Below are 21,930 nucleotides of genomic sequence, written 5' to 3'. Positions count from 1 at the left end.
GGGCATAGTAGCCCTCTTTCATGTTGGGTGATATACTGCTATAAATTCCAAACATTTTATGCTGCTCTCAGCTTGCAATTTAGTTACTACACAAAAAAACCAATACCAGTTTTTTTGCCGGCATAGTAACCTGGCGCCTGAGATTTGTCTCTCCCTGCAGTAGCCTATTGATGTTCGTAAAAGCAGTGGTAATTCGGTTCTTGAGCTCATTCAAAGTGGCTCGATGTGGAAGCACGTGCACAGCGTCTTTAATGAAACCTTAAAGGAGAAAGTCACAAACAGTAAAAGATCAGGAGACCTTAAAGTAGGCATCTTCAACCTGTGGTTCGCGAGCACCCTGAAGCACCCATAGTACTTGGTGCTCGTACCCGATTTCTTGCTCGCGAGCACTTGACCAACGTCCCAATTAAAATCATCCCGATTTCATGCATACGTATGTCAAACTTGCTGTAAAGGTGCTCTTCTTTTGATGATGAGTGCAGGTAGTGCTCATTACTAGAAAAAGGTTGAAGACCTCTGCCTCCAAGGCTCGTCTGATGGGACGGCGATTGTGCTTTATATTTTCTTCGGTACGCTCGTTGCACTGAAACAAGCGATGAAGATGTCACATATTCCAAAACACAAAACACTTTTGGAATATTGAATTTTGGGGAAAAAATTTAACCTTTGCTTGTTCATACCTTTTTTGCCATTAAACAGTACAATTTATATGTTTCAAGTTATATTTTTTTAAAACCCGATGATTATTTTTGAATCACCCTGTAGTGTTGCACATGATAGGGGTTTTTTTTTCTAAAGCCGGGATATTGTGAACGAATAAGAATGATCGTATAAAAGATCTTTCGTAAAACTTGAAAAATTCAATCAATAGGAGTAGCGGTTTTACTCGAGCGAACGTAACTAAGAGGCTTATTGGTTGCTGTTTTTTTCAAGTTCAGTAAAATATCTTTTATTAATTTTTTATAGTGTAATCCCGCTCTATAAAGGTATGGTTTCAATTTAAAAAATGCTCAAAATGTGGTCAGTCATCGCTTTGTACCAGTTTCTAGAGTGAAAATACCGTATGTTATAAAATAAGAAATCTAAATTTTTCCTTTAACTTCCAATTAGAAAGTTGTTACCCTGTCTCTTTTGAGGACAACAAAAGAAATTCCGCGTCTCTAAGTGCAATATTCGTTGAGATATTTGAATTAAAAAAATGGAGAAAAGTTGGGAAAGAACAGCATAAACTAACGGACAATTCTTCTTCCCCTCATTTATGCTTTTCTTTCCCAACTTTTCTCCAATTTTCTAATTAACTTTTCTAATATCTCAGTGAAAATTGCCTTAGAGACGTGGAATTTGTTTTGTTGGCCTCAAGAGAGACAGAGCAACAGATTTCTAATTGGAAGTTAGAGGACAGTGAGACTGTATAAGGATTTAGATTTTTTATTTTATGACCCACTGTATTTGTACTCTCGAAACTGGTATAAAATTATTCCTGAATATATTTTGAGCGTTTTTTTCTAAATTGGACCCATACATCTATGACAAAACAGTTGATGAGATAAAGGTCACATTACGACTTACAGAACACCCTGTATACCACTACGTCAGGGTCGGAACTAGAGGGAGCGGAGAGAGCAACTGCCCCGGGAAGCAAAATTTAGGAGGTGGCGTTTTAGATGGGAACATAGAACACACCGTTATAAAATCGTCCACTTTTTGCCCGGGCGGGGCGGCTGAATTATGTTTGCCCCGGGTGGCAAAAATCCTTGCAACAGCACTGCACTACGGCCAGTGCCGATTTTAATTACAACAAAAACGCATATGTTAGAAATAAGAACAGTATTATTACTAGATGAACACTATTTTGAGTTGTGTCACTTCAGAAGCAGGGGTGCGATATCATGATTTTCACTGGTTTCGTTTTGTGATTTTGGTTTGTAATGTGAGAGGAGTATCTGCTAAGACGACATTCACGCAGCAGACCAACATTGTTTTCAACAGCTGTGATCGCTTTGAACATAATAATAAGGATTTATCGGTGATTTATTTATCTGTTCATTACACCTGCTATTTTACTCATGTCTTGGAATGAAGGTCGTTTTCTGTAGATGACAAGGTAATGACGGGAAGATGGCTGCAGTAATAAAAATTACGTTGTTTTTCTCATTGCTCTGTGTTACTATCTGTTCGAGTACGAAATTCAACGTGATCTGGAATGTTCCTTCTCGTCAATGTCAGAAATACGGATTGATATTCGATGAATTGCTCAGAAAATATGGTATATCTGTAAACAAAGGTGATGTATTCCAAGGCGATGAAATTACTATTTTCTATGAACCGCAGCTTGGGCTTTACCCAAAAGTACTCGAAAATGGTACCGACGTTAATGGAGGCATCCCTCAGGTAATAGGAACTATTCAGGTATTTTTAGTGATTTATTGAAAATATCACTATGTATAAAAGTATGTATTGAGCGGGGGAAAAGATTTATATTCATTGATTCAAAAATTGTAATTTATATGAAACACAATTTCTATGAAATAATTCGCCATAGATAATTAATCTTAATTTTGAGGACTATTCTTAATGGAAACTTCTCTGCCATATTGTGTGTTATAGCTCGGTGATCTAAACACCCATCTGCAAAAAGTGTCTCAAGATATTCCGAAAGTTATAACCGACAAAACATCCAGTGGTCTTCGTGTCATCGATTGGGAAGCTTGGAGACCTGTCTGGGAATTCAATTGGAATCCATTAAAAATATATCAAACCAGATCTAAAGATCTAGTCCGGAAGCAAAACCCAGACCTGAAAAATGAAAACACTATACAAAATATTGCTCAAAAACAATGGGAAGAAAGTGCTAAGTAAGTATGAAGAGTAAGCAATTTAAATATTTTTATTGCGTAAGATGTGGCCTACATGGTAATTAATATAAGTTGGCAAAATGTATTCAAGAATAATGACTCTAACTGAACGATCGTTTCATTCATCACAGAACCTGGATGCTAAAAACTTTGGAGCTGGCCAAAAAACTGCAACCTAATAGTGTTTGGTGTTTTTATTTGTTTCCAAACTGTTACTCATATGAAGGCAACAGTCTAAAGCAATTTCTGTGTTCCGAAAATGTGAAGAAAGGAAATGATAAGCAAGTATTAATACCGTATCCTATGTCTTAAACGTTGTAATTTTATCGTTGAAACACACACATGACTCTCTCTTTTAACTTTAACCATAACATACGCAATTCACTTCTCTTCTGGTACTGGTTCAATGTTGACAATACCAACCAAATTCGGAAGTTTGTTTCTAATGGTTTACTACATACGCAATATTTATGTTGTTTAAAAAACAGCGTTAAAAACGCTTACTGGTCAACAAACAGATTTGAAAATTTGATTCTAATTGAAAGAAAATTATTCAATTACATGCCACTACTATATTCACAAAAAACCACATACTGTAGAATCATATTAATTATCCTGTTATTAATTATAATAGAAAATAATAGGGCCCTTATCCATGTTATTAAATTATGTCCAGATTTTTAGTAAAACTTGAAAAAAAAAATTGTATCTTTGACCCTCGAAGTCTTTCAGATATTTTACTGGTCCCTGGTTTAAGAAAAATTAAGAAATGCTGGTTTGTACGTTGGTTTATTTCCATAAGACAACCATAATCTTTTTTATGGACACTCCATTATATATTATTGATCAATATTATTTTTTGGTGATATATGCTTTAATAAAAATGGTATTTTGGTTATATTTGGCATCCATATTTTATATATATGGACATACTTTATTCAGCCACTTCATTGGGCATTTTGCCTGTGGTGGCGTTTGTAATCATAGGAATATACATTAAATACAAAAAAACGACTAGAAATTTCTGTATTTTTCTATTTTTGCGCTCAAAGAATTAATATATATATATATATATATATATATATATATATATATATATATATATATATATATATATATATATATATATATAATTATAAATGTCAAAACTTCACTGAAAGTTGATAAATTACTTTATATTTTTATATCTTATTTGTTACTTTAGACTTTTTTATTCATATAATTAGTGTTTTCTTCCCATTGTGTTCAGACTCTCTTGGCTTTGGAATGCTAGTACTGCGATATGTCCGTCATTGTATTTATACGAAAGCCATCTGCAAAATTTCAGCTTTCAACAAAGGACTTGGTTTACGAATGGTCGCCTAGTTGAAGCGTTAAGAGTTGCCGACTCAAATGCTTTCATTTATCCATATGTCAGCTATAGTGTGAAACCGGGAACTATGGCTCCAAAGGTAAGAAAATTATCCTTCATTTCAATTCTTTTTATTCTATATTATTGAAGAGAAGAACTTAAAGTTTTCGTAATTTTTATCGGTGTTGTCATTCTGCATCTTACGTTCAGAAAATTACGATGATTCGAATTCTCACATTTGATTCGTTTGTTTCTGGTCTGGCGATTTTATGTACACAAAAACTGATCACAACGGAAGTGTGAAGCTTGAAGTACCCCCCCCCCCTTTTTTGAAATCGCATACTAAACTTACAGAGGAATTCAGCATCAAATAAAATAATTTGTATTTGAAGTGGTACAATTTTCAAACGTTAGGTGATAGCTGCTAATCAGGCATGGCAAATATTATTAAGTCCCCAACGAATAAGACAAATACATGAAAAATACACAAATTCCCAATGCATTTCGACGCCAATGGGTGTCGTCTTCAGAGGAAAAGATATTTAACCACTTATCACGCTGACCGAGGATCCCACTTGGATTGAATACGAAATCTTAACTCTCGGTTGCTCAACGGAAAAAAATACGCCTGTTCACTTCAAACGCCGTGGTCAAAATGAAGCTGAGAGCCTGCGTGTGATACTAATGCAGCGTTCTGATTGCATGCTTGCGAAATGGAGCTACCCGTTTGGTCTATTCGAATTTTCTTAGAATTCCCGCTCATAATGAATTCAAGCCATAGCGTTGCGATCGGTCGTGTCGATTTATTATCGTTTACTAATATATTTTTGAAGGCCCGAATATATGTGCCTTCGTGGAAATCTAAATCAACTGTGGAATTGACTGTGAAAAACTCTCGCTTCCTGAAATTTAAATCTATGGCCCTCTTGCCATGGAATTCCCGCTCTTAATGAATCTTGAGCTAATTAATTTCTTATTTAATCTAATTAAATTTCTTCTTAATATTCTTGGGCAAAGTTGATCAACTCTTCCTTGGCAAATATTGTTGAAACTTTTCAATAAAGTTCTTGACTCTCATATAAAACTGTTGGAATTTATATCATCTATTATCTAAAGTTATAACATCTTTCATTTTAAGGCCTATATTTGAAAATGTTTTGGTATTTGAGAATCATATATTATTCTGTGTTTTGTTTTATTTTGTATATGTGCACTATTTTTTAATGAATAAGGACTTATATGACATTAAAGTTTAACCCTTTATCTACCACATTAGGAAAAAATAAAATAAGTATCATGAAAAGTTTTAGCAGGTCGTTTTACATCTAATTAAAACCAAAAAAAACATTTTAAAAAATGATATATTTCTTTCCAAAAAACTCTTCAGTGCACAACGAATAAATATTAACTTGGTACTTTAAAGTCCCACAAAGCTGGGCTGGAAGAAATCTCGGCAACGGGATAAGTCCAGTTGCAAATTTCTGGCGTTCATTCATTCTTAAAGTTACTTTGAAGTTTCGTCAGCACTACACGCTTACAATAAAAATAGAAAATACTAATTCAAATTTGTGGAATTATACAGTTGCATGAATATTTATTTATTTTACCACAAAGAGAGAGAGAGAGAGAGAAAACCATAAAAACGTTTGTTAAGGAACATTTCATGGGAAGCAGTGTTTTATTACACTTGCGTAATTCATTACACTTTTTTGTAATGCAATAAACACTTTTACAGGGACGAAACATCAAAAATTTATAATTTTATTCATTAACATATTTCAAAAACTAGTTGTCCTACACTTGTGTCGTCATCTGGTGATAGTAAATTTCTAAGAGCAATATTCGCTGAGATACTCGAAGTCAAAAATCGGAGAAAAGGTGGAGGGGGAAACAGCGTAAATGGGGAAAAGGCGTTTTCCGTTAGTTTATGCCGTTTTCTTGCAACTTTTCTTCGATTTTTGAATTCAAATATTTCAGCTAATATTGCAATTAGAAACATAGAAATTTTTTCATTCTCACACCAGGAGAGACAGGGCAACACCTTTCTAATTGGGTTTTAAACACACGGGGACTACATAAAAAGTTGATTTCTTTTTTTTTTTAATATGTACTACCCCTTAAACAAATTTTGAGATCTTAAGTAACTGCACGTCATTTGGAAAACTTTTTGTTTGTAACTGAAAGTTAGTTTTTAAAGTTAGCGGTTGCAGAGATATCTGTTGTGCAAACGATTTTCGTCAGCCTGTATACAGAATATATTGATAAAGCCCCTTGTATCTCTAACAATGAACTTACTTGCAAGATGCAAAATAATACAAAATATAATATACAAATGCAAAGACAACGACAAAAAATACACACATACACTGGTGAAATAAATTAAGAGAATTTGCATATTTTATCGAATTTCATGAAAAGAACTGAACTGAATGTAAAACCACTGCTTCTAGACAAAAATGCAAATCTTATACGTCAAATACGTAAGCGTACACGTGTGTGTAGGCGCAGCCAGTATAGAAACAGGCTTTATAAGCGCGCGTAAGTTAAGACGCATTTCGTTCGCTAGCACACCTCGGCGAATTTCTTGGTGTTATCTTGCAGCAATCGGTTAATTTCAAATTGTAACAGTAAAAATGAGTAACCACCAACGTTTAGACGATGGAATGAATGACGATGGTGGCGAATTGTGGGGACTCTAGAAGCAGGCCAATCTCAAGTCCAGATTTGTAGAGAGTTCAATTTAACGCCCAGCGTCGTGTGTAACTTATGGAAACAGTTCCAGGATCCATCGAGAGAAATCCTGGGCAAGGTCGTCCAAGAGCCACGACGGCCAGAGAAGATCGCCATTTGTCGATTATAGCGAGGCGTAACAGGAGTGCTACAGCTTCTCAGCTCTCTCGTAACTTGTATGCAGCCACAGAAACCCGTGTATCAAGGGTGACTGTTTCCAAAAGACTTCATGAGAATGGGTTGTTTGCAAGAAGACCTGCTGTTTGCGTCCCGCTCACTTCTACGGACAGGAGAATCCGTTTATCATGGTGCAGAGAGCATAGAGATTGGAGTATGGATCAATGGGCGACCGTTCTCTTCACTGATGAGTCCCGGTTCAGCCTAAGCACCGATTCTCATTGAACATTCATATGGAGAGAACCAGGGACCCGCTACCTACCCTCCAATGTCCGCGAAATCGACCATTATGGCGGAGGAGGTTTAATGGTCTGGGCAGGCATCATGTTCGATGGCCCCCACACCTCTCCATGTCTTTGAAAGAGGCACTGTGACTGGTGTGAGGTATAGGGATGAGGTCTTGGAGCCCTATGTTCGCCTTTTCAGGGGTGCAGTTGGCCCTGAGTTCATTTTAATGAATGATAACGCGAGGCCACATAGAGCTTTTCTGCTCGGCGATTTTCTAGAGAGTGGGGATATTCACCGGATGGATTGGCCAGCCAGATCTCCAGACCTTAACCCTATAGAGCATGTCTGGGACGCTCTGGGGAGGGCAATTGCAACTCGCAACCCCCTTCCGGTAACCATCCAGGGAATGAAAACAGCGTTGCTGAATGAGTGGGACTAATTGCCACAGGAAATGATGAACTGCCTTATTTCAAGTATGAAATCACGCTGCGAGACCTGTATATCTGTAAGAGGGGACCATACCCCCTATTAACCCATCTATTAACCCATTTTTTTTGTTTATTCTGCAACCGCTGTTTCATACCTTCCGACTCCAACGAGTGTTACGCACGATCATGCGCGTGTGTATTACAATTATTGAATGGTTATTTGTTTTGTATTGTATCAATGTATGTACATATCAAATTTCATTAAAATCGGTACATTAGTTCTAGAGATAATCGACCAAGTCTGCAAATTCTCTTAATTTTTTACACTAGTGTATATTGCATGCACTATGTAGCCCCAAGGGACTGTAAGGTCCTTCCAGCAGGCCTATATGATTTTTATTATTGATTTTTTTTTTTCCTTCAGCAACAGCTCTTTTATTTATTAGATATATTTTACTATATATATATATATATATATATTATTAACATGTATTGGTGCAATAATTTGTGATGTGCACAATACGTGCTGCATTTCTATTACTATTTGTGTGATTATTAGAATAGATAAAATTCATTATTTGTGGGGCGATGTAACAAAAACTTTTGTGAAATAATGTTTTTTCACTTTTAGGGGGGATTTGATAAATATTTCTATATCTATTCGAGGTTCTATTTTCATTTTTTACTAACCATTCTTCATTTTTGATGATAAATTTATAAATTCTGTACATGTAGTCCTGTCAAAGTGTCAATATGTGGCACTGAATTTTTTTGTTACCTATTGGAACATTTATTAATTCTCTTAATTTATTATAAAGATTGTCTAAATTGCGTATGTTTTTATATTATGTTCCTCCGCAGACCCATATTCCACAATTTATATTTGAGTAAACCCATGCATAGAAGATATCTTTTAAGAAATTATTAACTATGTATTTAAAATTATAAAGGCCTCCTGAATACATTCCGAGTTTTTTTATCATTTGCTCACTATGTATGTTCCATTTTAGGTTATCTTGAATAGCTATTCTTATGCATTCATAATTAAATACTTTATACCTATTTCTTCACAATTACACTTTAATATACACTGCTGGCCACCCAAATTGCAACACCAAGAAAGACAAGAGATATCGCAACAATATTTATTTTATAGATAACATGTTGACCAAGCATCAAATGATTAAATTTATAGACTTCTGTGAAGTGTGGTTCCTGCCAAAATCAGTGGCCACAGTAGCCGCCATTGTTGGAGATCACCGCTGCCACACGCCTCGGCATTGATTCAAAGAGACTTTGGATGTGTTCTTGGGGTACAGCAGACCAAGCAGCTTCCACGCGTTGCCAAAGTTGATCTGGTGTGGCAGCTGGGGATGTAATCTGGGTCAATCGTTGAGCAACCATGGACCACATGTTTTCTATCGGCGAAAGATCCTCAGAGCGAGCTGGCCAGGGAAGCAATTCAATCTGGCGATTGACGAAGAACCTTTGGACAATGCGTGCCACGTGTGGTCGCGCATTATCCTGTTGAAATATGGCTGTGGGCAAGCCCTGAAGGTAAGGAAGGACAACTGGCTCCAACACCTCGGAGATGTAGCGCTGGCTTTTTAAAGTACCGGCAATGCGTACTAGAGGAGTGCGAGAGTGATATCCAATACCGCCCCATACCATAATACCCGGTGCAGGACCAGTGTGGCGGTACATAACGCAGCTGTTGAGCATCCTCTCTCTCCACGGTGTCTCCAGACTCGAATCCGGTGTTGCAGACAGAAGCGTGACTCGTCAGTAAAGACAATTTCATTCCATTGTGCCGTCCACATCCTTCTTTCATCGCACCATTGGCGGCGGAGACGTCTGTGGTTCTGCGTCAAGGGTAGACGAAGCAATGGACGTCTTGCGGACAGACCACTCTGCTGTAAACGGCGTCGAATGGTACGCGCAGACACTGGATGATGCGGTACATGTGCTGTGCTATGGTTCGTGATGTGGCTGAGCGATCCGTCACTGCACAATACGCCTGTCATCACGTGAAGTGGTGCACTGAGGTGGATGCGATCGAACACGTCGGTCCGTCGTACCCTCCTGCATCCAACGATCACATATCCGCATTACAGTTGTTTGGTTTCGTCCAACACGACTACCGATTTCCCTGAAAGATAATCCACAATCTCGGTAGGCCACTATTCTTCCTCTGTCGAACTCGGATACTTGATCAAAAGATGATCGCTGTTTTCTACGAGGCATAATTGATCGTTTTCTTGAAAAAACCACAAGAAAAACACAATCACCGTACTTCAAATCGTCGAAATCTCCAAGCCTTAAATAGCGCTTTGAAGTGGCGCCAAAGGCGCGCGTGATGTGCGTCTGCGCTGAAATTCTAATCATTTGCATATCTCACCTCCGCTAATGCATGTTGGAAATTTCATATTATTTGCATGCTTCCTTCAGGGTGTTGCATTTACGGTGGCCAGCAGTATAGTTTGAGATTGGCAGTGGGTATACAATTTTACGTGGATTTCTTTACCATCATTTATATTTATTGTTTTCGTGAACATAAATTTAGCTTTTTGTGTATTTATTTTTAATCTATGTACTTCTGAAATTAACGAATCAATTTTGTTTGTTCCTTTATGTCATTATTACTCATGCATTGTTGTTCTATGGTTTGTGTCCTTCTAACGCAATTTTTCTCCCTTCCGAACGTAGGAAGACTTTTGGAGAATTATGGCCCAAATTGCGTCACTGGGTATGAAAGGAGCTGTAATATGGGGATCATCAGCTTCTGTGTCATCGCGGGACTACTGCCAAGACTTATTAAAGTACATTGTCCAAATTATTGGTCCAGCTTCAGAGAAAATTTCGTGGAATTATAACCGTTGCTCAAAAGAAGTTTGCAACGGCCAAGGTGCTTGCACTTGGCCAACAGACGAATCTATTATGGCTTGGAAACTCTTGATCGACGAAAGCGACCCAGCTTTCTATGCTGGTGACATAACATGCCGCTGCTCACGGGGATATAGTGGAAGATTTTGTCAAGGGAAAATCTTGAATAATAAAATCGAAGCAATTTCATAACCTTTTCTAGAAAAGCCAGCTGTTTTCGTGTACTCGAATATTTTCATAAAAATATAAACTAAACATAATCACGTGCATTATTTTTCAATAGCCACCAGCCACGCCCTTATGCACAACCTAAGCACAATATTGAAGTTTATCTTTATCTCTATCATCATTATAGGCGGGAGCCCTTCCATTACAACCAAACAGCAAAATAAGTAGTAAAGAGGTTGAACATTAGTGGCGTACAGAAACTTCAGATTAGATCAATAGAAATTACACATATATGTTATATACGGTACACATACAAAAAAATAATAACTGAAGAAAAATAATAATAACTTAAAAAACTTAAGAACAAATTGAATTTTTTTTACAGTAACATTTTAAGTAGGGCTAGTTGGATTAATCGATTAATCGCGTCGGTTAATCGGTCAATTGTTAATTACAGTTAAAATTTTTTGTTGAGTTAATCGACTCGATCATTTCGATTAAAATTGTTATTAAAAGTTTGTGAATTGACTTGATTTGTTTGAAAAAACCGATTAGATGTCTGTAAATTATGTTCGTTCTATACAGAACATTTTGGATAAGTGACTATATTAAAAAATATTTGAATCACTATTTTGATCAAATTCGATTCAACGAAAACTGATGATTTCAATTTCAAATTGAGTTTGATTAAGGTTTAGAAGACAAGACCAAAAATTTTGGTCTGCTCTATGAACATTGGTTTTTCGTATTCTTGGAAGCATCAGCTCATCTCCTCACGAGTACCATTCAAAAAGAATTTATAGGAAAACAAGCAACAGTATAATCGAAGGTATTTTCAAAATCTGTGAATAATAACCAAAAATAACCGTTTTAAAAAAAGAGACAAGATCCAAATGAAGAAATTACAAGGTACACAGGGGCACACTCTCGGTTACAAAATGGACGTGTAGGGAATATATCAATCCCCTTTGAAGGTTGATTTTTGGCAGGGCGGGAGAACCGTTTTTTTTTAAGGATATGGTGTCGACACTTTTGGTTTGCAGAGGAATTGCTGACATATTTTTTTATCTCACGAAAAGACCAGATAAAAAATGTGTCCCCACAACAATTTTCGCAACAAATGTCATTCTTACAATCTATTTCACTGCTGTCGTAGTCGTTGTACGTGGTCTTCTACATCGTGATTTTGGCTCATAATCTATATTACGGGCTATAGCACAGGGCAAGTACTACGTTTCGACAATTGTAAAGCATTCGAAATTCTGTTAACACCCCCTTGCCTTTCATTTTCAGCTTCCACAATTTATAAACCACTGTCTTGTTTTACCGATGACTTCGACATTTGGAATTAGTGATGAAATCAGTAATTCTCAGATTTTATGTCACACATCTAACACGTAATCTTGAACGCCCAATCACACACAGCCATTAATTTGCTTAAAATGACGTTTGTGACTAAACTTTTGAAACGCTTGTTTTTCCTACTTTGGAACAACCTGTATACATATTTATTTACATTTTCTAAATTTGATACTACGTATATGCAGCCTTGTGTGTATGTAAATAGAATCTCAAGAGATTTTTTTTTTTTGCTGCGTCATCTAGTTTTCAATTTGTTGCGATTTTCTCATAGTGCCTAAACTGAACACATTCTATATTTAAATCCTATTAAATGGGTTTTTCCTTACCCAAAAAGAGAGAAAGAGGGTCTCAAGAAGTAAATTCGAAAATTTTCAGTGCTTCGGATTATCCAGAAACTCGAACTTTCCGTGCTCGGATTTTCTCTCGAGACTCTACTGTAAGTATTTCAATAAGAAATGCATCGTTCTACTTCTACAAAATGGTATCCTTCACAACGCAGCGTGTATCGTTTGGACCGGCTCCTTAAGCTCAGATCTCAATCCAGTAGAGAATATGTGACTTTGGAGAAATGGTGTTTTATCGGCCTGAAATATACAGGGATCTTTATAATTAAAGTTCCCCTTTGAAATAGCCATAAAAGGAAAAACACTGGACAAAATGTTATCAAACTTGGTAATAGTTTACAGGAGGTGATGGATTCAATTTTCCGCAAAAAAAATAGTTCAAAAGCTCACCACCAGCGATGAATGGTGCTGTATGCAATATTGTTAAACGAAATAAGACATGAAGACATCAGTTTAAAATGTTTACAATCGTTTCTAAAACGTGTTACAGAGCATGTTCCATGTGGCATCCACCATTTTCTGAAAGCAAGTTAAATCGCATTACTGCGTTCTCAACAGTAACTCTTAGCATATCGGGGGGAATGTTACGGACATGTCGGTGTATCGCATTTTTCAATTCCACCAAATTGTTTATACAAATACAACGCCACAACAGGCAAAATGCCCAACGAGGTGGATGAGAAAAAGATGCCCATAAAAATATGGATGTCATATGCAATTAACAAAAATTGTAATCAATATATACACATGATAAAATACTATACAATGCCCATAAAGAATACTTCTTGTTGTCTTATACTAAGTATAGATAGCTTCTCGATTTACCCCAACATGCTTATCGTATTTCTTTTTAAACGTGTCAATTGTATTACAATTTACTACCTCCGGGAGTAAGCTATTCCATTTATTAACAACCCTATTAGAGAAAAATTCCCTGCGACACCATAACCTTGCATTGTCCCTCACCAATCGATACTGGTGTCCCCTTGTAAAAGCAGTCGATTGGTGGTGTACTAAAAGTTCATGGTCCATCCTATCCATCCCATTGAAAATTTTGAATACTTCGATTATATCTCCTCGACACCTGTGTTCATCCAATGTAAACATATTCAAAAAATGAAGTCTCTCTTCATAACTCAAGCCTTGTGTGTGTCAATAAGGACATGTGTAGCTCTTCTCTATAACCCCTTCAACCAAGTCTATGTCCCGCTGTAGGTATGCTCTCCAAAACCTTACAGCATATTCCAGTCCAGGAAGAACTAAGCCTCGAAAAAGCGGAAGAATGACTTTAAGAGAACGCGAAGAGACCTTTTTGAAAATGAGACCAAGCATTCTATTCGCTTTTTTGACCACCGCTGAACAATGTTCAGAAAACCTAAGCCGCTCGTCAATGAGAATTCCCAAATCGGTGACCCTAGTTGCATCCGGGATAGTGACACCATTCAACTCGTAAGAGAACCGTGGGTTGTTCGAACCAAAATGAGCGATTATGCACTTATTAACGCTAAACGTCATGCTCCATTCATTTGACCATGCTGCAATCCTGTTTAAGTTGGTCTGCAGCAACTTCCTATCTTTTTGATTCCCGATTACCCCCATTAGCTTCACATCATCTGCGAATTTGCTAGTAATCCCATCGATACCCTGATCGAGTTTATCGATAAAAAGTGAAAAAAGTATGGGCCAAGGACACATCCTTGAGGAACTCCACTTGTGACGTCTGTCCAACCAGAGAATTCCCGTTATCACCATAAACAGTGACTTTGAGGTAACCCCATAGCCAGAAGTCACAGGGGTTGAGGTCTGGTGACCGGGGTGGCCAAGAAATGGGGAAGTGTCAGCTTATAATCCGGTCATCCGTGAAATGGTGCTGAAGTACCAGTTTGACGCATTTACCAATGTGAGGTGGAACCCCGTCCTGCATAAAAATCGTTTTAGAAACGATTAAAAACATTTTAAACCGATGTCTTCATGTCTTATTTCGTTAACAATATTGCATACAGAGCCACTCCCCGCTGGTAGTGAATTTTCGAACTTTTTTTAATGAAAATTGAATTCCATGACCTCTTGCAAACTATTACCAAGTTTGATAACATTTTGTCCATTGTTTCATTTATGGCCATTTCAAAGTGGAACTTTAATTATAAAGACCCTGCACTTAGCAATCGATTTTTCGGGATGATATGCCGATTTCATTATCTCTGCAGTTAAGGGAGGATGCAATGTCTCCACTCAGCACATCACGTCAGTAATGTGCGCTATATGAAAAAAAAAGTGGTGTCTCTAGTGTATTGGTTAGCACACTTGCCTGGTATGCAAGAGGATCCAGGTTCGATTCCTGAAGGAAACAATTGACTTTTCTTTCTACAATCTATATTGTTCAATAGACAATCTATATTGATCTCCCATCCAAAAATTGTGACTACAGTGACTATAGTCGGTGAATACGGGCGTAAAGCGAGGGATACCTGTCATATTTTTATGCGTAATCTAGGAATTCGTTGTTTTTGATCGATTTGCGCTTAAAATTTTGGTACACTTATTATACGTATGACTGCGTATTCTCAAACAAAGCTCATTAAATTTTTTCGCTACCGTACATTGTTTAGTTTTGCAACACTCTATATTCCCGATCATTAGCGCTTACAATTTCCCAAATTAACCCCTTTACTAAATTTATTCGTGATTTATAGTGTAGGTCACAGGAAAAAGTCACCAAAAATGGATTATTTGTCCACATAAGGAAATGAAAAGAGATGGTGGATTTAATTGTTGTTTTTTGTTACTGACTAACACCAATTTCCATCGACGTTTCTTTATTGCTTTTGTGTTATTAACTTATCAAACCATTTACTTTTATTCTATTCATTTTGAACCATGTCAATAATGGATGCAAGGGGGTGATTGACTTCCCTCCATAGAAGGGTCTAGGGCAGAGAGTAATGTAGGCATATCCTAGGGTCCTTAGAGAATGTGCTAAAATGAACTGTTGGCGCAATAGTTCATTAGCCCATATTGTGTTGGGGTCCAGTTGCACAGATTTACAGATATAGTGTTGCTGAGGGTATCGTCCCAAGAGATTGGAAGCTTGCTAATGCGGTTCCGATGCTTGAAATTATCGTATTGTGTCCAATTATTGTACATTAAGTTTGACGAGCATCCTCTAGGAAAAGTTTAAAATTATTATCAAAAGGCAATTGGTGAAGTGGATAGATGGGAATCATGTTTTGTAGAAAAATCAGCATGTGTTCAGAAAGTCATGTATGTGTAACCAACCTGGTTTGCTTCTATGATCATGTGACTACGGATATGGACAAGGGTTAAAACGTCCACGTTGTTTATCTTGATTTTCAAAAGACATGCGATCGGGGGTCCGACATGTTGAACTCCTGAAGAGCTTACATCAGATTGGCCTTGGGGACAACTTGTTCAATTGGATAGAATCGTGGTTGCAAGATAAGTCTGTCACAACGGGTTAAGGTGAACGGGGAATTTTCTGATTTGACAGGTGCGACAAGTGTGTCCTCGGTCCCATACTTTTTATCGATAAACTCGATCAGGGTATTGATGGAATTGTTAGCAAATTCACAGATGACGTGAAGCTAATAGGGGTAGTCGGGAATCCAATCGATAGGGAGATGCTTTAGACGAACTTGCAGGACCATGGCGTGCCTTCTCGAAGCCCTGGACAGACTTATTCTGGGAAGCCCTCCCCCCTGAAAGGGTTATTATGCAAAATAAGTGTAAATTTTTTGTGCCCCCTCATTCGGCTCGGGGCCCTGGGTCAGTGCCCGGTTGCCCAGCCTAGTTATGGGCCTGCGAACTGAATATGATTGCAGAATGGACCATGATCTTTAGTGTTGATAAGTATATCATCACTCATTTTGGTTCGAACCACTCACCAGGGCCGGCGCCAAGCATGAGGAAACGAGGCAGCCACTTAGGGCGGCATTTCTTATGACAGGATTTTCACTCTCGCGAATTTTTACATATCGAAATAATTTTCCTGAGTATACGGGTTCCTGCCTGGCGGACCAGTGAAGAGTCTGACCTGGGGCCCACCAAATATCTCAGCCTAGGGGACCCTACTGTGGGATATGGGGACATGGGTCTCCGCGCCGTGACCGGTTGAACTCACGAGGTTGGCGCCCTGTAAGCTTGTTGGGGGGAATATTCACGAATCAAGAGCTTTTATTATAACCATCACCAGAGAAAAAGCACCCGTACAAGAACGGCATATGGCTTTAACGGAAATAATCATGATGCTAATCATTGAATCATGGAGTTTTCGTCTAGTTGTCGGTGAATATCTCCTGAGTATGAAATCAAGCATCTATTCTCAATGATTTCAATGAGCACTATGATCCCTACAAGGGCAGGGCTGACAGGGTTCTAGCATGGGGGGGACCGGGAGAAACCTCTTTTTTTTACACTATAAATTCATTGTAGAGGAGGCCCCCCCCCCCAAAGGTCTCGGTTTTGAAGGGCCTAGCTCCAGGATGGAGGGGGTGGCATGATAAACACCGAGATGCTCACGGTGAAAGAAAAAAAAAAAATTCTTACATGAAATTTGCCCTTGAACTTTTTTCCCAGATAGGGGGCACATTGCCTTTTATTTCACCTTCACGGAGCCGTTTCTCTGCTCACAGAATTTCGATATCTGTGTGGAATGACAAAATAATGTGCAACCTTATAGAAGACGGGAGATTTTTTTCTGCGAAGCAAAAAACTATGTACACGGAAGCATTCTCAGTCATTTTCAGACTCTAACGTTCATATTTTGTAAACTTTTTCACCATGAAAAATTTGTGTTTTTCTTAGGCGCTTTTGTCCGTAACCAATAAACGGATAAAATAAAATTTCGTCAGCAAAAATATGCCTTCTCTAGAAAATATTAAAAACAATTATACAGTTCAGTATTATATTACATGGGAGAAAGGCATCAATGAACTAGAGCCCCTTCCGCCACCTATCAAATAAAACTGTTATAATTCTTCGATTGAAATTAGCGACCCGATTTTGGCTAATGTGCCGCATGAAAAAAGCAATATGATATAATATTAGTCAATATTTTATAAGAAATAATATTAGTTGAATTATCAAGTTCGCTTCGAAATTTTAAGTTGTTATTTGTGCGTGGTAAGACAACGTTACTAAAAACCCACAAAGTGTAGCCGTTCTTGGCTTTCGTATTGTTTTTGATTACAATCACAGAAAGCCTAGGATCGCTACACTTTGCGAGTTTTACTAACGTTGTTTTACCACGCACAAATAACAACTGTTAAAATTTCGGAGCAAACTTGATAATTTATATAATATTTTTGCTCATAAAATATCAATTAATATCACATCACATTGTTTTTTTCATACGGCACATTAATCATAATCCGGTTGCTAATTTCAATCGAAGAATTGTAACAATTTTATTTGATAGGCGGTGTAAGGGATCCTAATTCACTGATGTCTTTCTGACATGTAAATACAGGGTGATTTTAAATTCATGGGACAAACTTTAAAAGGTGATATAAGACTCCTAAACAAGCATTTTTGATCATAAAATGTGCGGTCAAGGGTGTTTTTGGAGAGTACATAACAGCACTTCACTAAAAACAAATATAATATTTTTCCGACGCATTTACTAAATTTCACAGCAACGTATAAATAAAAAAACGGGAAAAACTTATCTTTATGTGTGTGTGTGTGCTACGCAACATTACAACATATAAGCAACATAACGCGAAGAATAACGATTTTAAGAAATGAGGAATTCTTAAAGGAGGATATTTTGGGAAATGAGGAGAGCGACTTTTGAATGGATTCGGAATTTCGTCTTTGGATTCGGAATAAGTAAAATTTATTAATTTTCATGTTTTCTCATATAAAAGTGCGCAAAAGCACATTTGCGATACTTGATTGAATAAAGTTTTTTTTTCAAATTATTTTCAGTAAATTTTATATAGAATTTTATTGCATTATATGATATATGTATGGCTATACAGCTCAATTAATCCTTTTAAGAGCCATTTTTGCAAAACAAATAGGAAAAAAGTTAAATATTTGCGCACACTATGCCCATTCCCCCCCCCCTCCTCCTTCAGAGAACAGATTTGATATATTTGCTCTCATCAGGATGTTTTAATTTACGAAATTCTCTCGTGACATCTCAAATCATAAAAGTTAGCCCCCTCTGCCCCCTGGGGGTCATGAGCAACACATCGGAAACCACTGTATCAAGGTAATAGAGGTAAAGAAATAAATTTTTTCAGATAGTCATATCTTATGGGGCGGCAAAATATTATTCGTCTCAGGCGGCAGAATTTCCAGGACCGGCCCTGCAACCCACGTTCCACTTACTGGTTGAATGGGATCACCGATTCTGAACATTCTACAGCAATGGTCAAAAAAGTGAATAGAATGATCGGGGGGGGGGGGGGTTCATTCTTCAAAAGATCTCTTTGCGTTCTCCTAAAGACATTCTTCCGCTTAATTCGTCCGGGACTGCAGCATGTGTCGTAAGGTTTAGAAGACTATACCTACAGAGGGATATAGACTGAGGGATGGGGGTGCAGAGAATAGCTATCGTGCTTTCCTTAGCATGCAAGACTTGAGCTATTAAGAGAAACTTGATTTTTTGAATATGTTCACATTGGAAGAACGCAGGTGTCGGGGAAGGGGGGGATGTGATCGAAGTGCTTAAACTTTCAACGGAATGAATCATGAATTATTAAAAACGCTGTTTGATCATCATTTGATCATTTTCGTCGCACCACGTTCATTTTCTGCACACGAAGAGTAAGTAGACCGGAACCTACAATTTATTGCCGGTTCCGAACAGCAGTTTTTTTTATACCCATCGAGAGGTTCATGCGCTAACCCCTCGGTGTGGGATTCCCTGCGGTAGTAATCTTTTTCTGTGGTCATGTCTCCGTTTCTGTGGTAACCCTGTGTCAGGAAAGTATTAATACGCTGTCAATCAACTGCTTTTACAAGGGGACACCAGTATCGATTAGTAAGGGACAATTCTAGGTTATGGTGTCGCAGGGAATTTTTCTCTAATAGGGTTGTGAATAAGTTGAATAGGTTACCACCGGAGATTGAGAATTCTAACTCAATCAACAAGTTTAAAAAGAAATATCATGCTTATATAATGGGAGGAATCAAAAGCTATCCATACTTAGAAAAGACAACCATAATCTTTTTTCATAAGCAGTGTATTAGACAGGGTGCCTAGATAACAGGGAGGGGTATGGCATTTTACTGGTGAACCGTTAATCCTAGAGATCCTAGAGGCATACTTCCAATTAGAAAAAGTGTCCAAATAACGTGTAGTACTCAGATATGTCATTCATGTTGCAAGGGGTTCTATAGTTATTAAAATAAAATAAAATAAAATAAATTTTCTATATGGACATCCTGTGCTCAAACACCCTAATGAAAAGTTGTTACCCTGTCTCTCCTGAGGCCAACAACAAAAATTCCACGTACCGGAGCGCGATATTCGCCGAGAAATTTGAATTTGAAAAATTGTGAAAAAACAACATAAATGAGGTGTAAAAAGCATATTCATTAGTGTTTATGCTGTTTTTTCTCAATTTTTTTTCCCATTTTTTGAATTCAGATATCAGCGAATACTGCAATTAGGAACATGGAATGTTTTTAGTTGGTATCAGGGGAAAGTGGGCAAAACAACTTTCTAATTGCTTTTTGGGCATACCGAGACGATGTAAAAAGTTAATTTTTTTATTTTAATAACCATACGAGACATGCCAAGATTGGCTTACAGCTTGTCACGTCAGTTGTGATGAATGTTTAGCTTTGCCCCCCCCCCCCTCCCCAGGACAACATAATCATCGTACAATAAAAAAAATCCCGCAAAAATTTAATTTAAAAAAAATTTAATTGAAAGTTAATTAAATTGAAAAATACAGCACCTCATCAGCACTGGAACCTAGAAGGCTCAGGCCACAGGAGCTCCCCTCACCACCCTACCTCTCGAAGCCGAGGTCGCCGAATCCATTAATAATTCACGAATATTCAATGCAATTCCAACCTGCATACGCCCTTGTGGCCGTATATACGGATGTCTAGCAATCCTGGACCCCACCCCTCCCCGTTTTCTTCTCATTAGAGAAACATTCTTTCCGGCACAAGCTCGACCATCCACTACGAAAATGAAGCCAGGTCCAGACCCGTCGCGCTGAACCACTCAAAAACCTGTTTTTAGCCCACAGCTTGGGGAAAACAGTTTTTTGTGCGTTCGGGCGGGTTTAGACGCGTCTTTACAGATTGCCTTCCGCTCACAGACGGCTCCAGTGATGGTAACTTGTGGGAAATTTCCCATATTCATGGGAAAAATTGGCCATAATTTGCCCAAGTGGGAAATTTCTTAGCATTTGTGGGAAATTTTGAGTTCATCAAACAAAAGAATTTTTTTAAGAAAATAAATTAATGTAGTGCAATACTTTTCTATTGTAAAATACTTGATTTTGTATTTTCCCCGCTAGATGGCAGCACGTTTTTCGGAATGTGTGGGGAAAATTTAGTCAAAAGGGAAATTTTTGAGGGATATTTTGCTAGAAGAGAGGTTACCATCACTAAACTAAACTAAACGAACCGAGCACGACCAGGCTCTGACGCACCAGCGATATAAGCTCTGTACCCCGGAGGGCGCGGTCGTGCCGGAAAGACTCCAGTTGGCAGTCCGGCCGGGTAAAAGAAAAATAAGAATAAGAAAAGAGAGAAAAATCAATAAAAGAGAAAAAATATATTAAATAAATGATAGAAAGAAAATAATAAAAAAACAAGTAATAATAAAATAATAAGGTATAAATAAAAATAATAAGAAAATATTAATGTTGGGCAAGCTGTGAGCTCTTGGCCTCTTTTCTTCTGCAACTAGTGGGCTTTTAGCCTCTTTTTTCATTTCTTTTACCATTGTGGCGTAAGCTGATCATGGGCTCTTGGCCTCTTTGGATGTTCATGCTGTGTGGGCTTGTCAACTCTTTTATTGGGCTAATTGGAGGGCACCGTGCCTCTTTTTCCTGCGGTCCAGATAGTGGGCCTCTGCCTCATTTCCCATTTTCGAGATTTTCTCTTCACGTGGGATGTCAGCTTCGAGTTCGCTGGTCCGGCGGCAGATGGTTCGCTTTCTTCTGACTCCGACGCGGAGGTAGATATCTCCGTGTATCTCATTGATCGCCTCAGCGGTGCTGGTTCTTGTTGCATCTGCTCGGCTTCCTGTCTCTCTGGACCCATATACCTGACTTTTTCTAGGTTGTTCACCAGGAATGCAACAAGATCTGCCAATTTTCTCGTCAGCTCGGGTCTGTCCAGGATGTTCTTTGTCCGTCCAAGCTGCTATCCACCTCTCGGCTGGCGCGTTAAAATGTATGTGTGCCGTGTGC

At 37.9% G+C, this 21,930-nt stretch overlaps 1 protein-coding gene across 1 annotated transcript; it reads left to right on the top strand.

The window, feature by feature from the left end:
* The first annotated feature begins 2,100 nt into the window (after positions 1-2,100).
* LOC149084866 (dietrich's hyaluronidase-like) lies at positions 2,101-10,922 on the top strand. The gene is made up of 5 exons (XM_089232593.1): positions 2,101-2,391; positions 2,608-2,855; positions 2,987-3,136; positions 4,105-4,306; positions 10,476-10,922. Exons 1-5 carry the CDS (start codon positions 2,119-2,121, stop codon positions 10,842-10,844), a joined length of 1,242 nt encoding a protein of 413 aa, XP_089088719.1. The 5' UTR covers positions 2,101-2,118; the 3' UTR covers positions 10,845-10,922.
* The last annotated feature ends 11,008 nt before the right edge of the window (positions 10,923-21,930 follow it).

This window comes from Pholcus phalangioides, unplaced genomic scaffold (assembly GCF_987345545.1).
Source record: "Pholcus phalangioides strain wild (caught in Gottingen) unplaced genomic scaffold, Ppha-v1.0 ptg000007l_1, whole genome shotgun sequence".
NCBI classification, from domain to species: domain Eukaryota; kingdom Metazoa; phylum Arthropoda; class Arachnida; order Araneae; family Pholcidae; genus Pholcus; species Pholcus phalangioides.
The sequence above is the reverse complement of the archived record's forward strand: the minus strand, read 5'-3'. Positions and strand labels throughout refer to the sequence as shown.

Bases quoted from the DNA above. Each gene is read 5' to 3' on its own strand.
- LOC149084866 (XM_089232593.1), top strand. From the start codon at position 2,119: ATGGCTGCAGTAATAAAAATTACGTTGTTTTTCTCATTGCTCTGTGTT. The intron at 2,856-2,986 runs GTAAGTATGAAG...CATTCATCACAG, and splicing joins CAATGGGAAGAAAGTGCTAA to AACCTGGATGCTAAAAACTT. The intron at 4,307-10,475 runs GTAAGAAAATTA...TTCCGAACGTAG, and splicing joins CGGGAACTATGGCTCCAAAG to GAAGACTTTTGGAGAATTAT.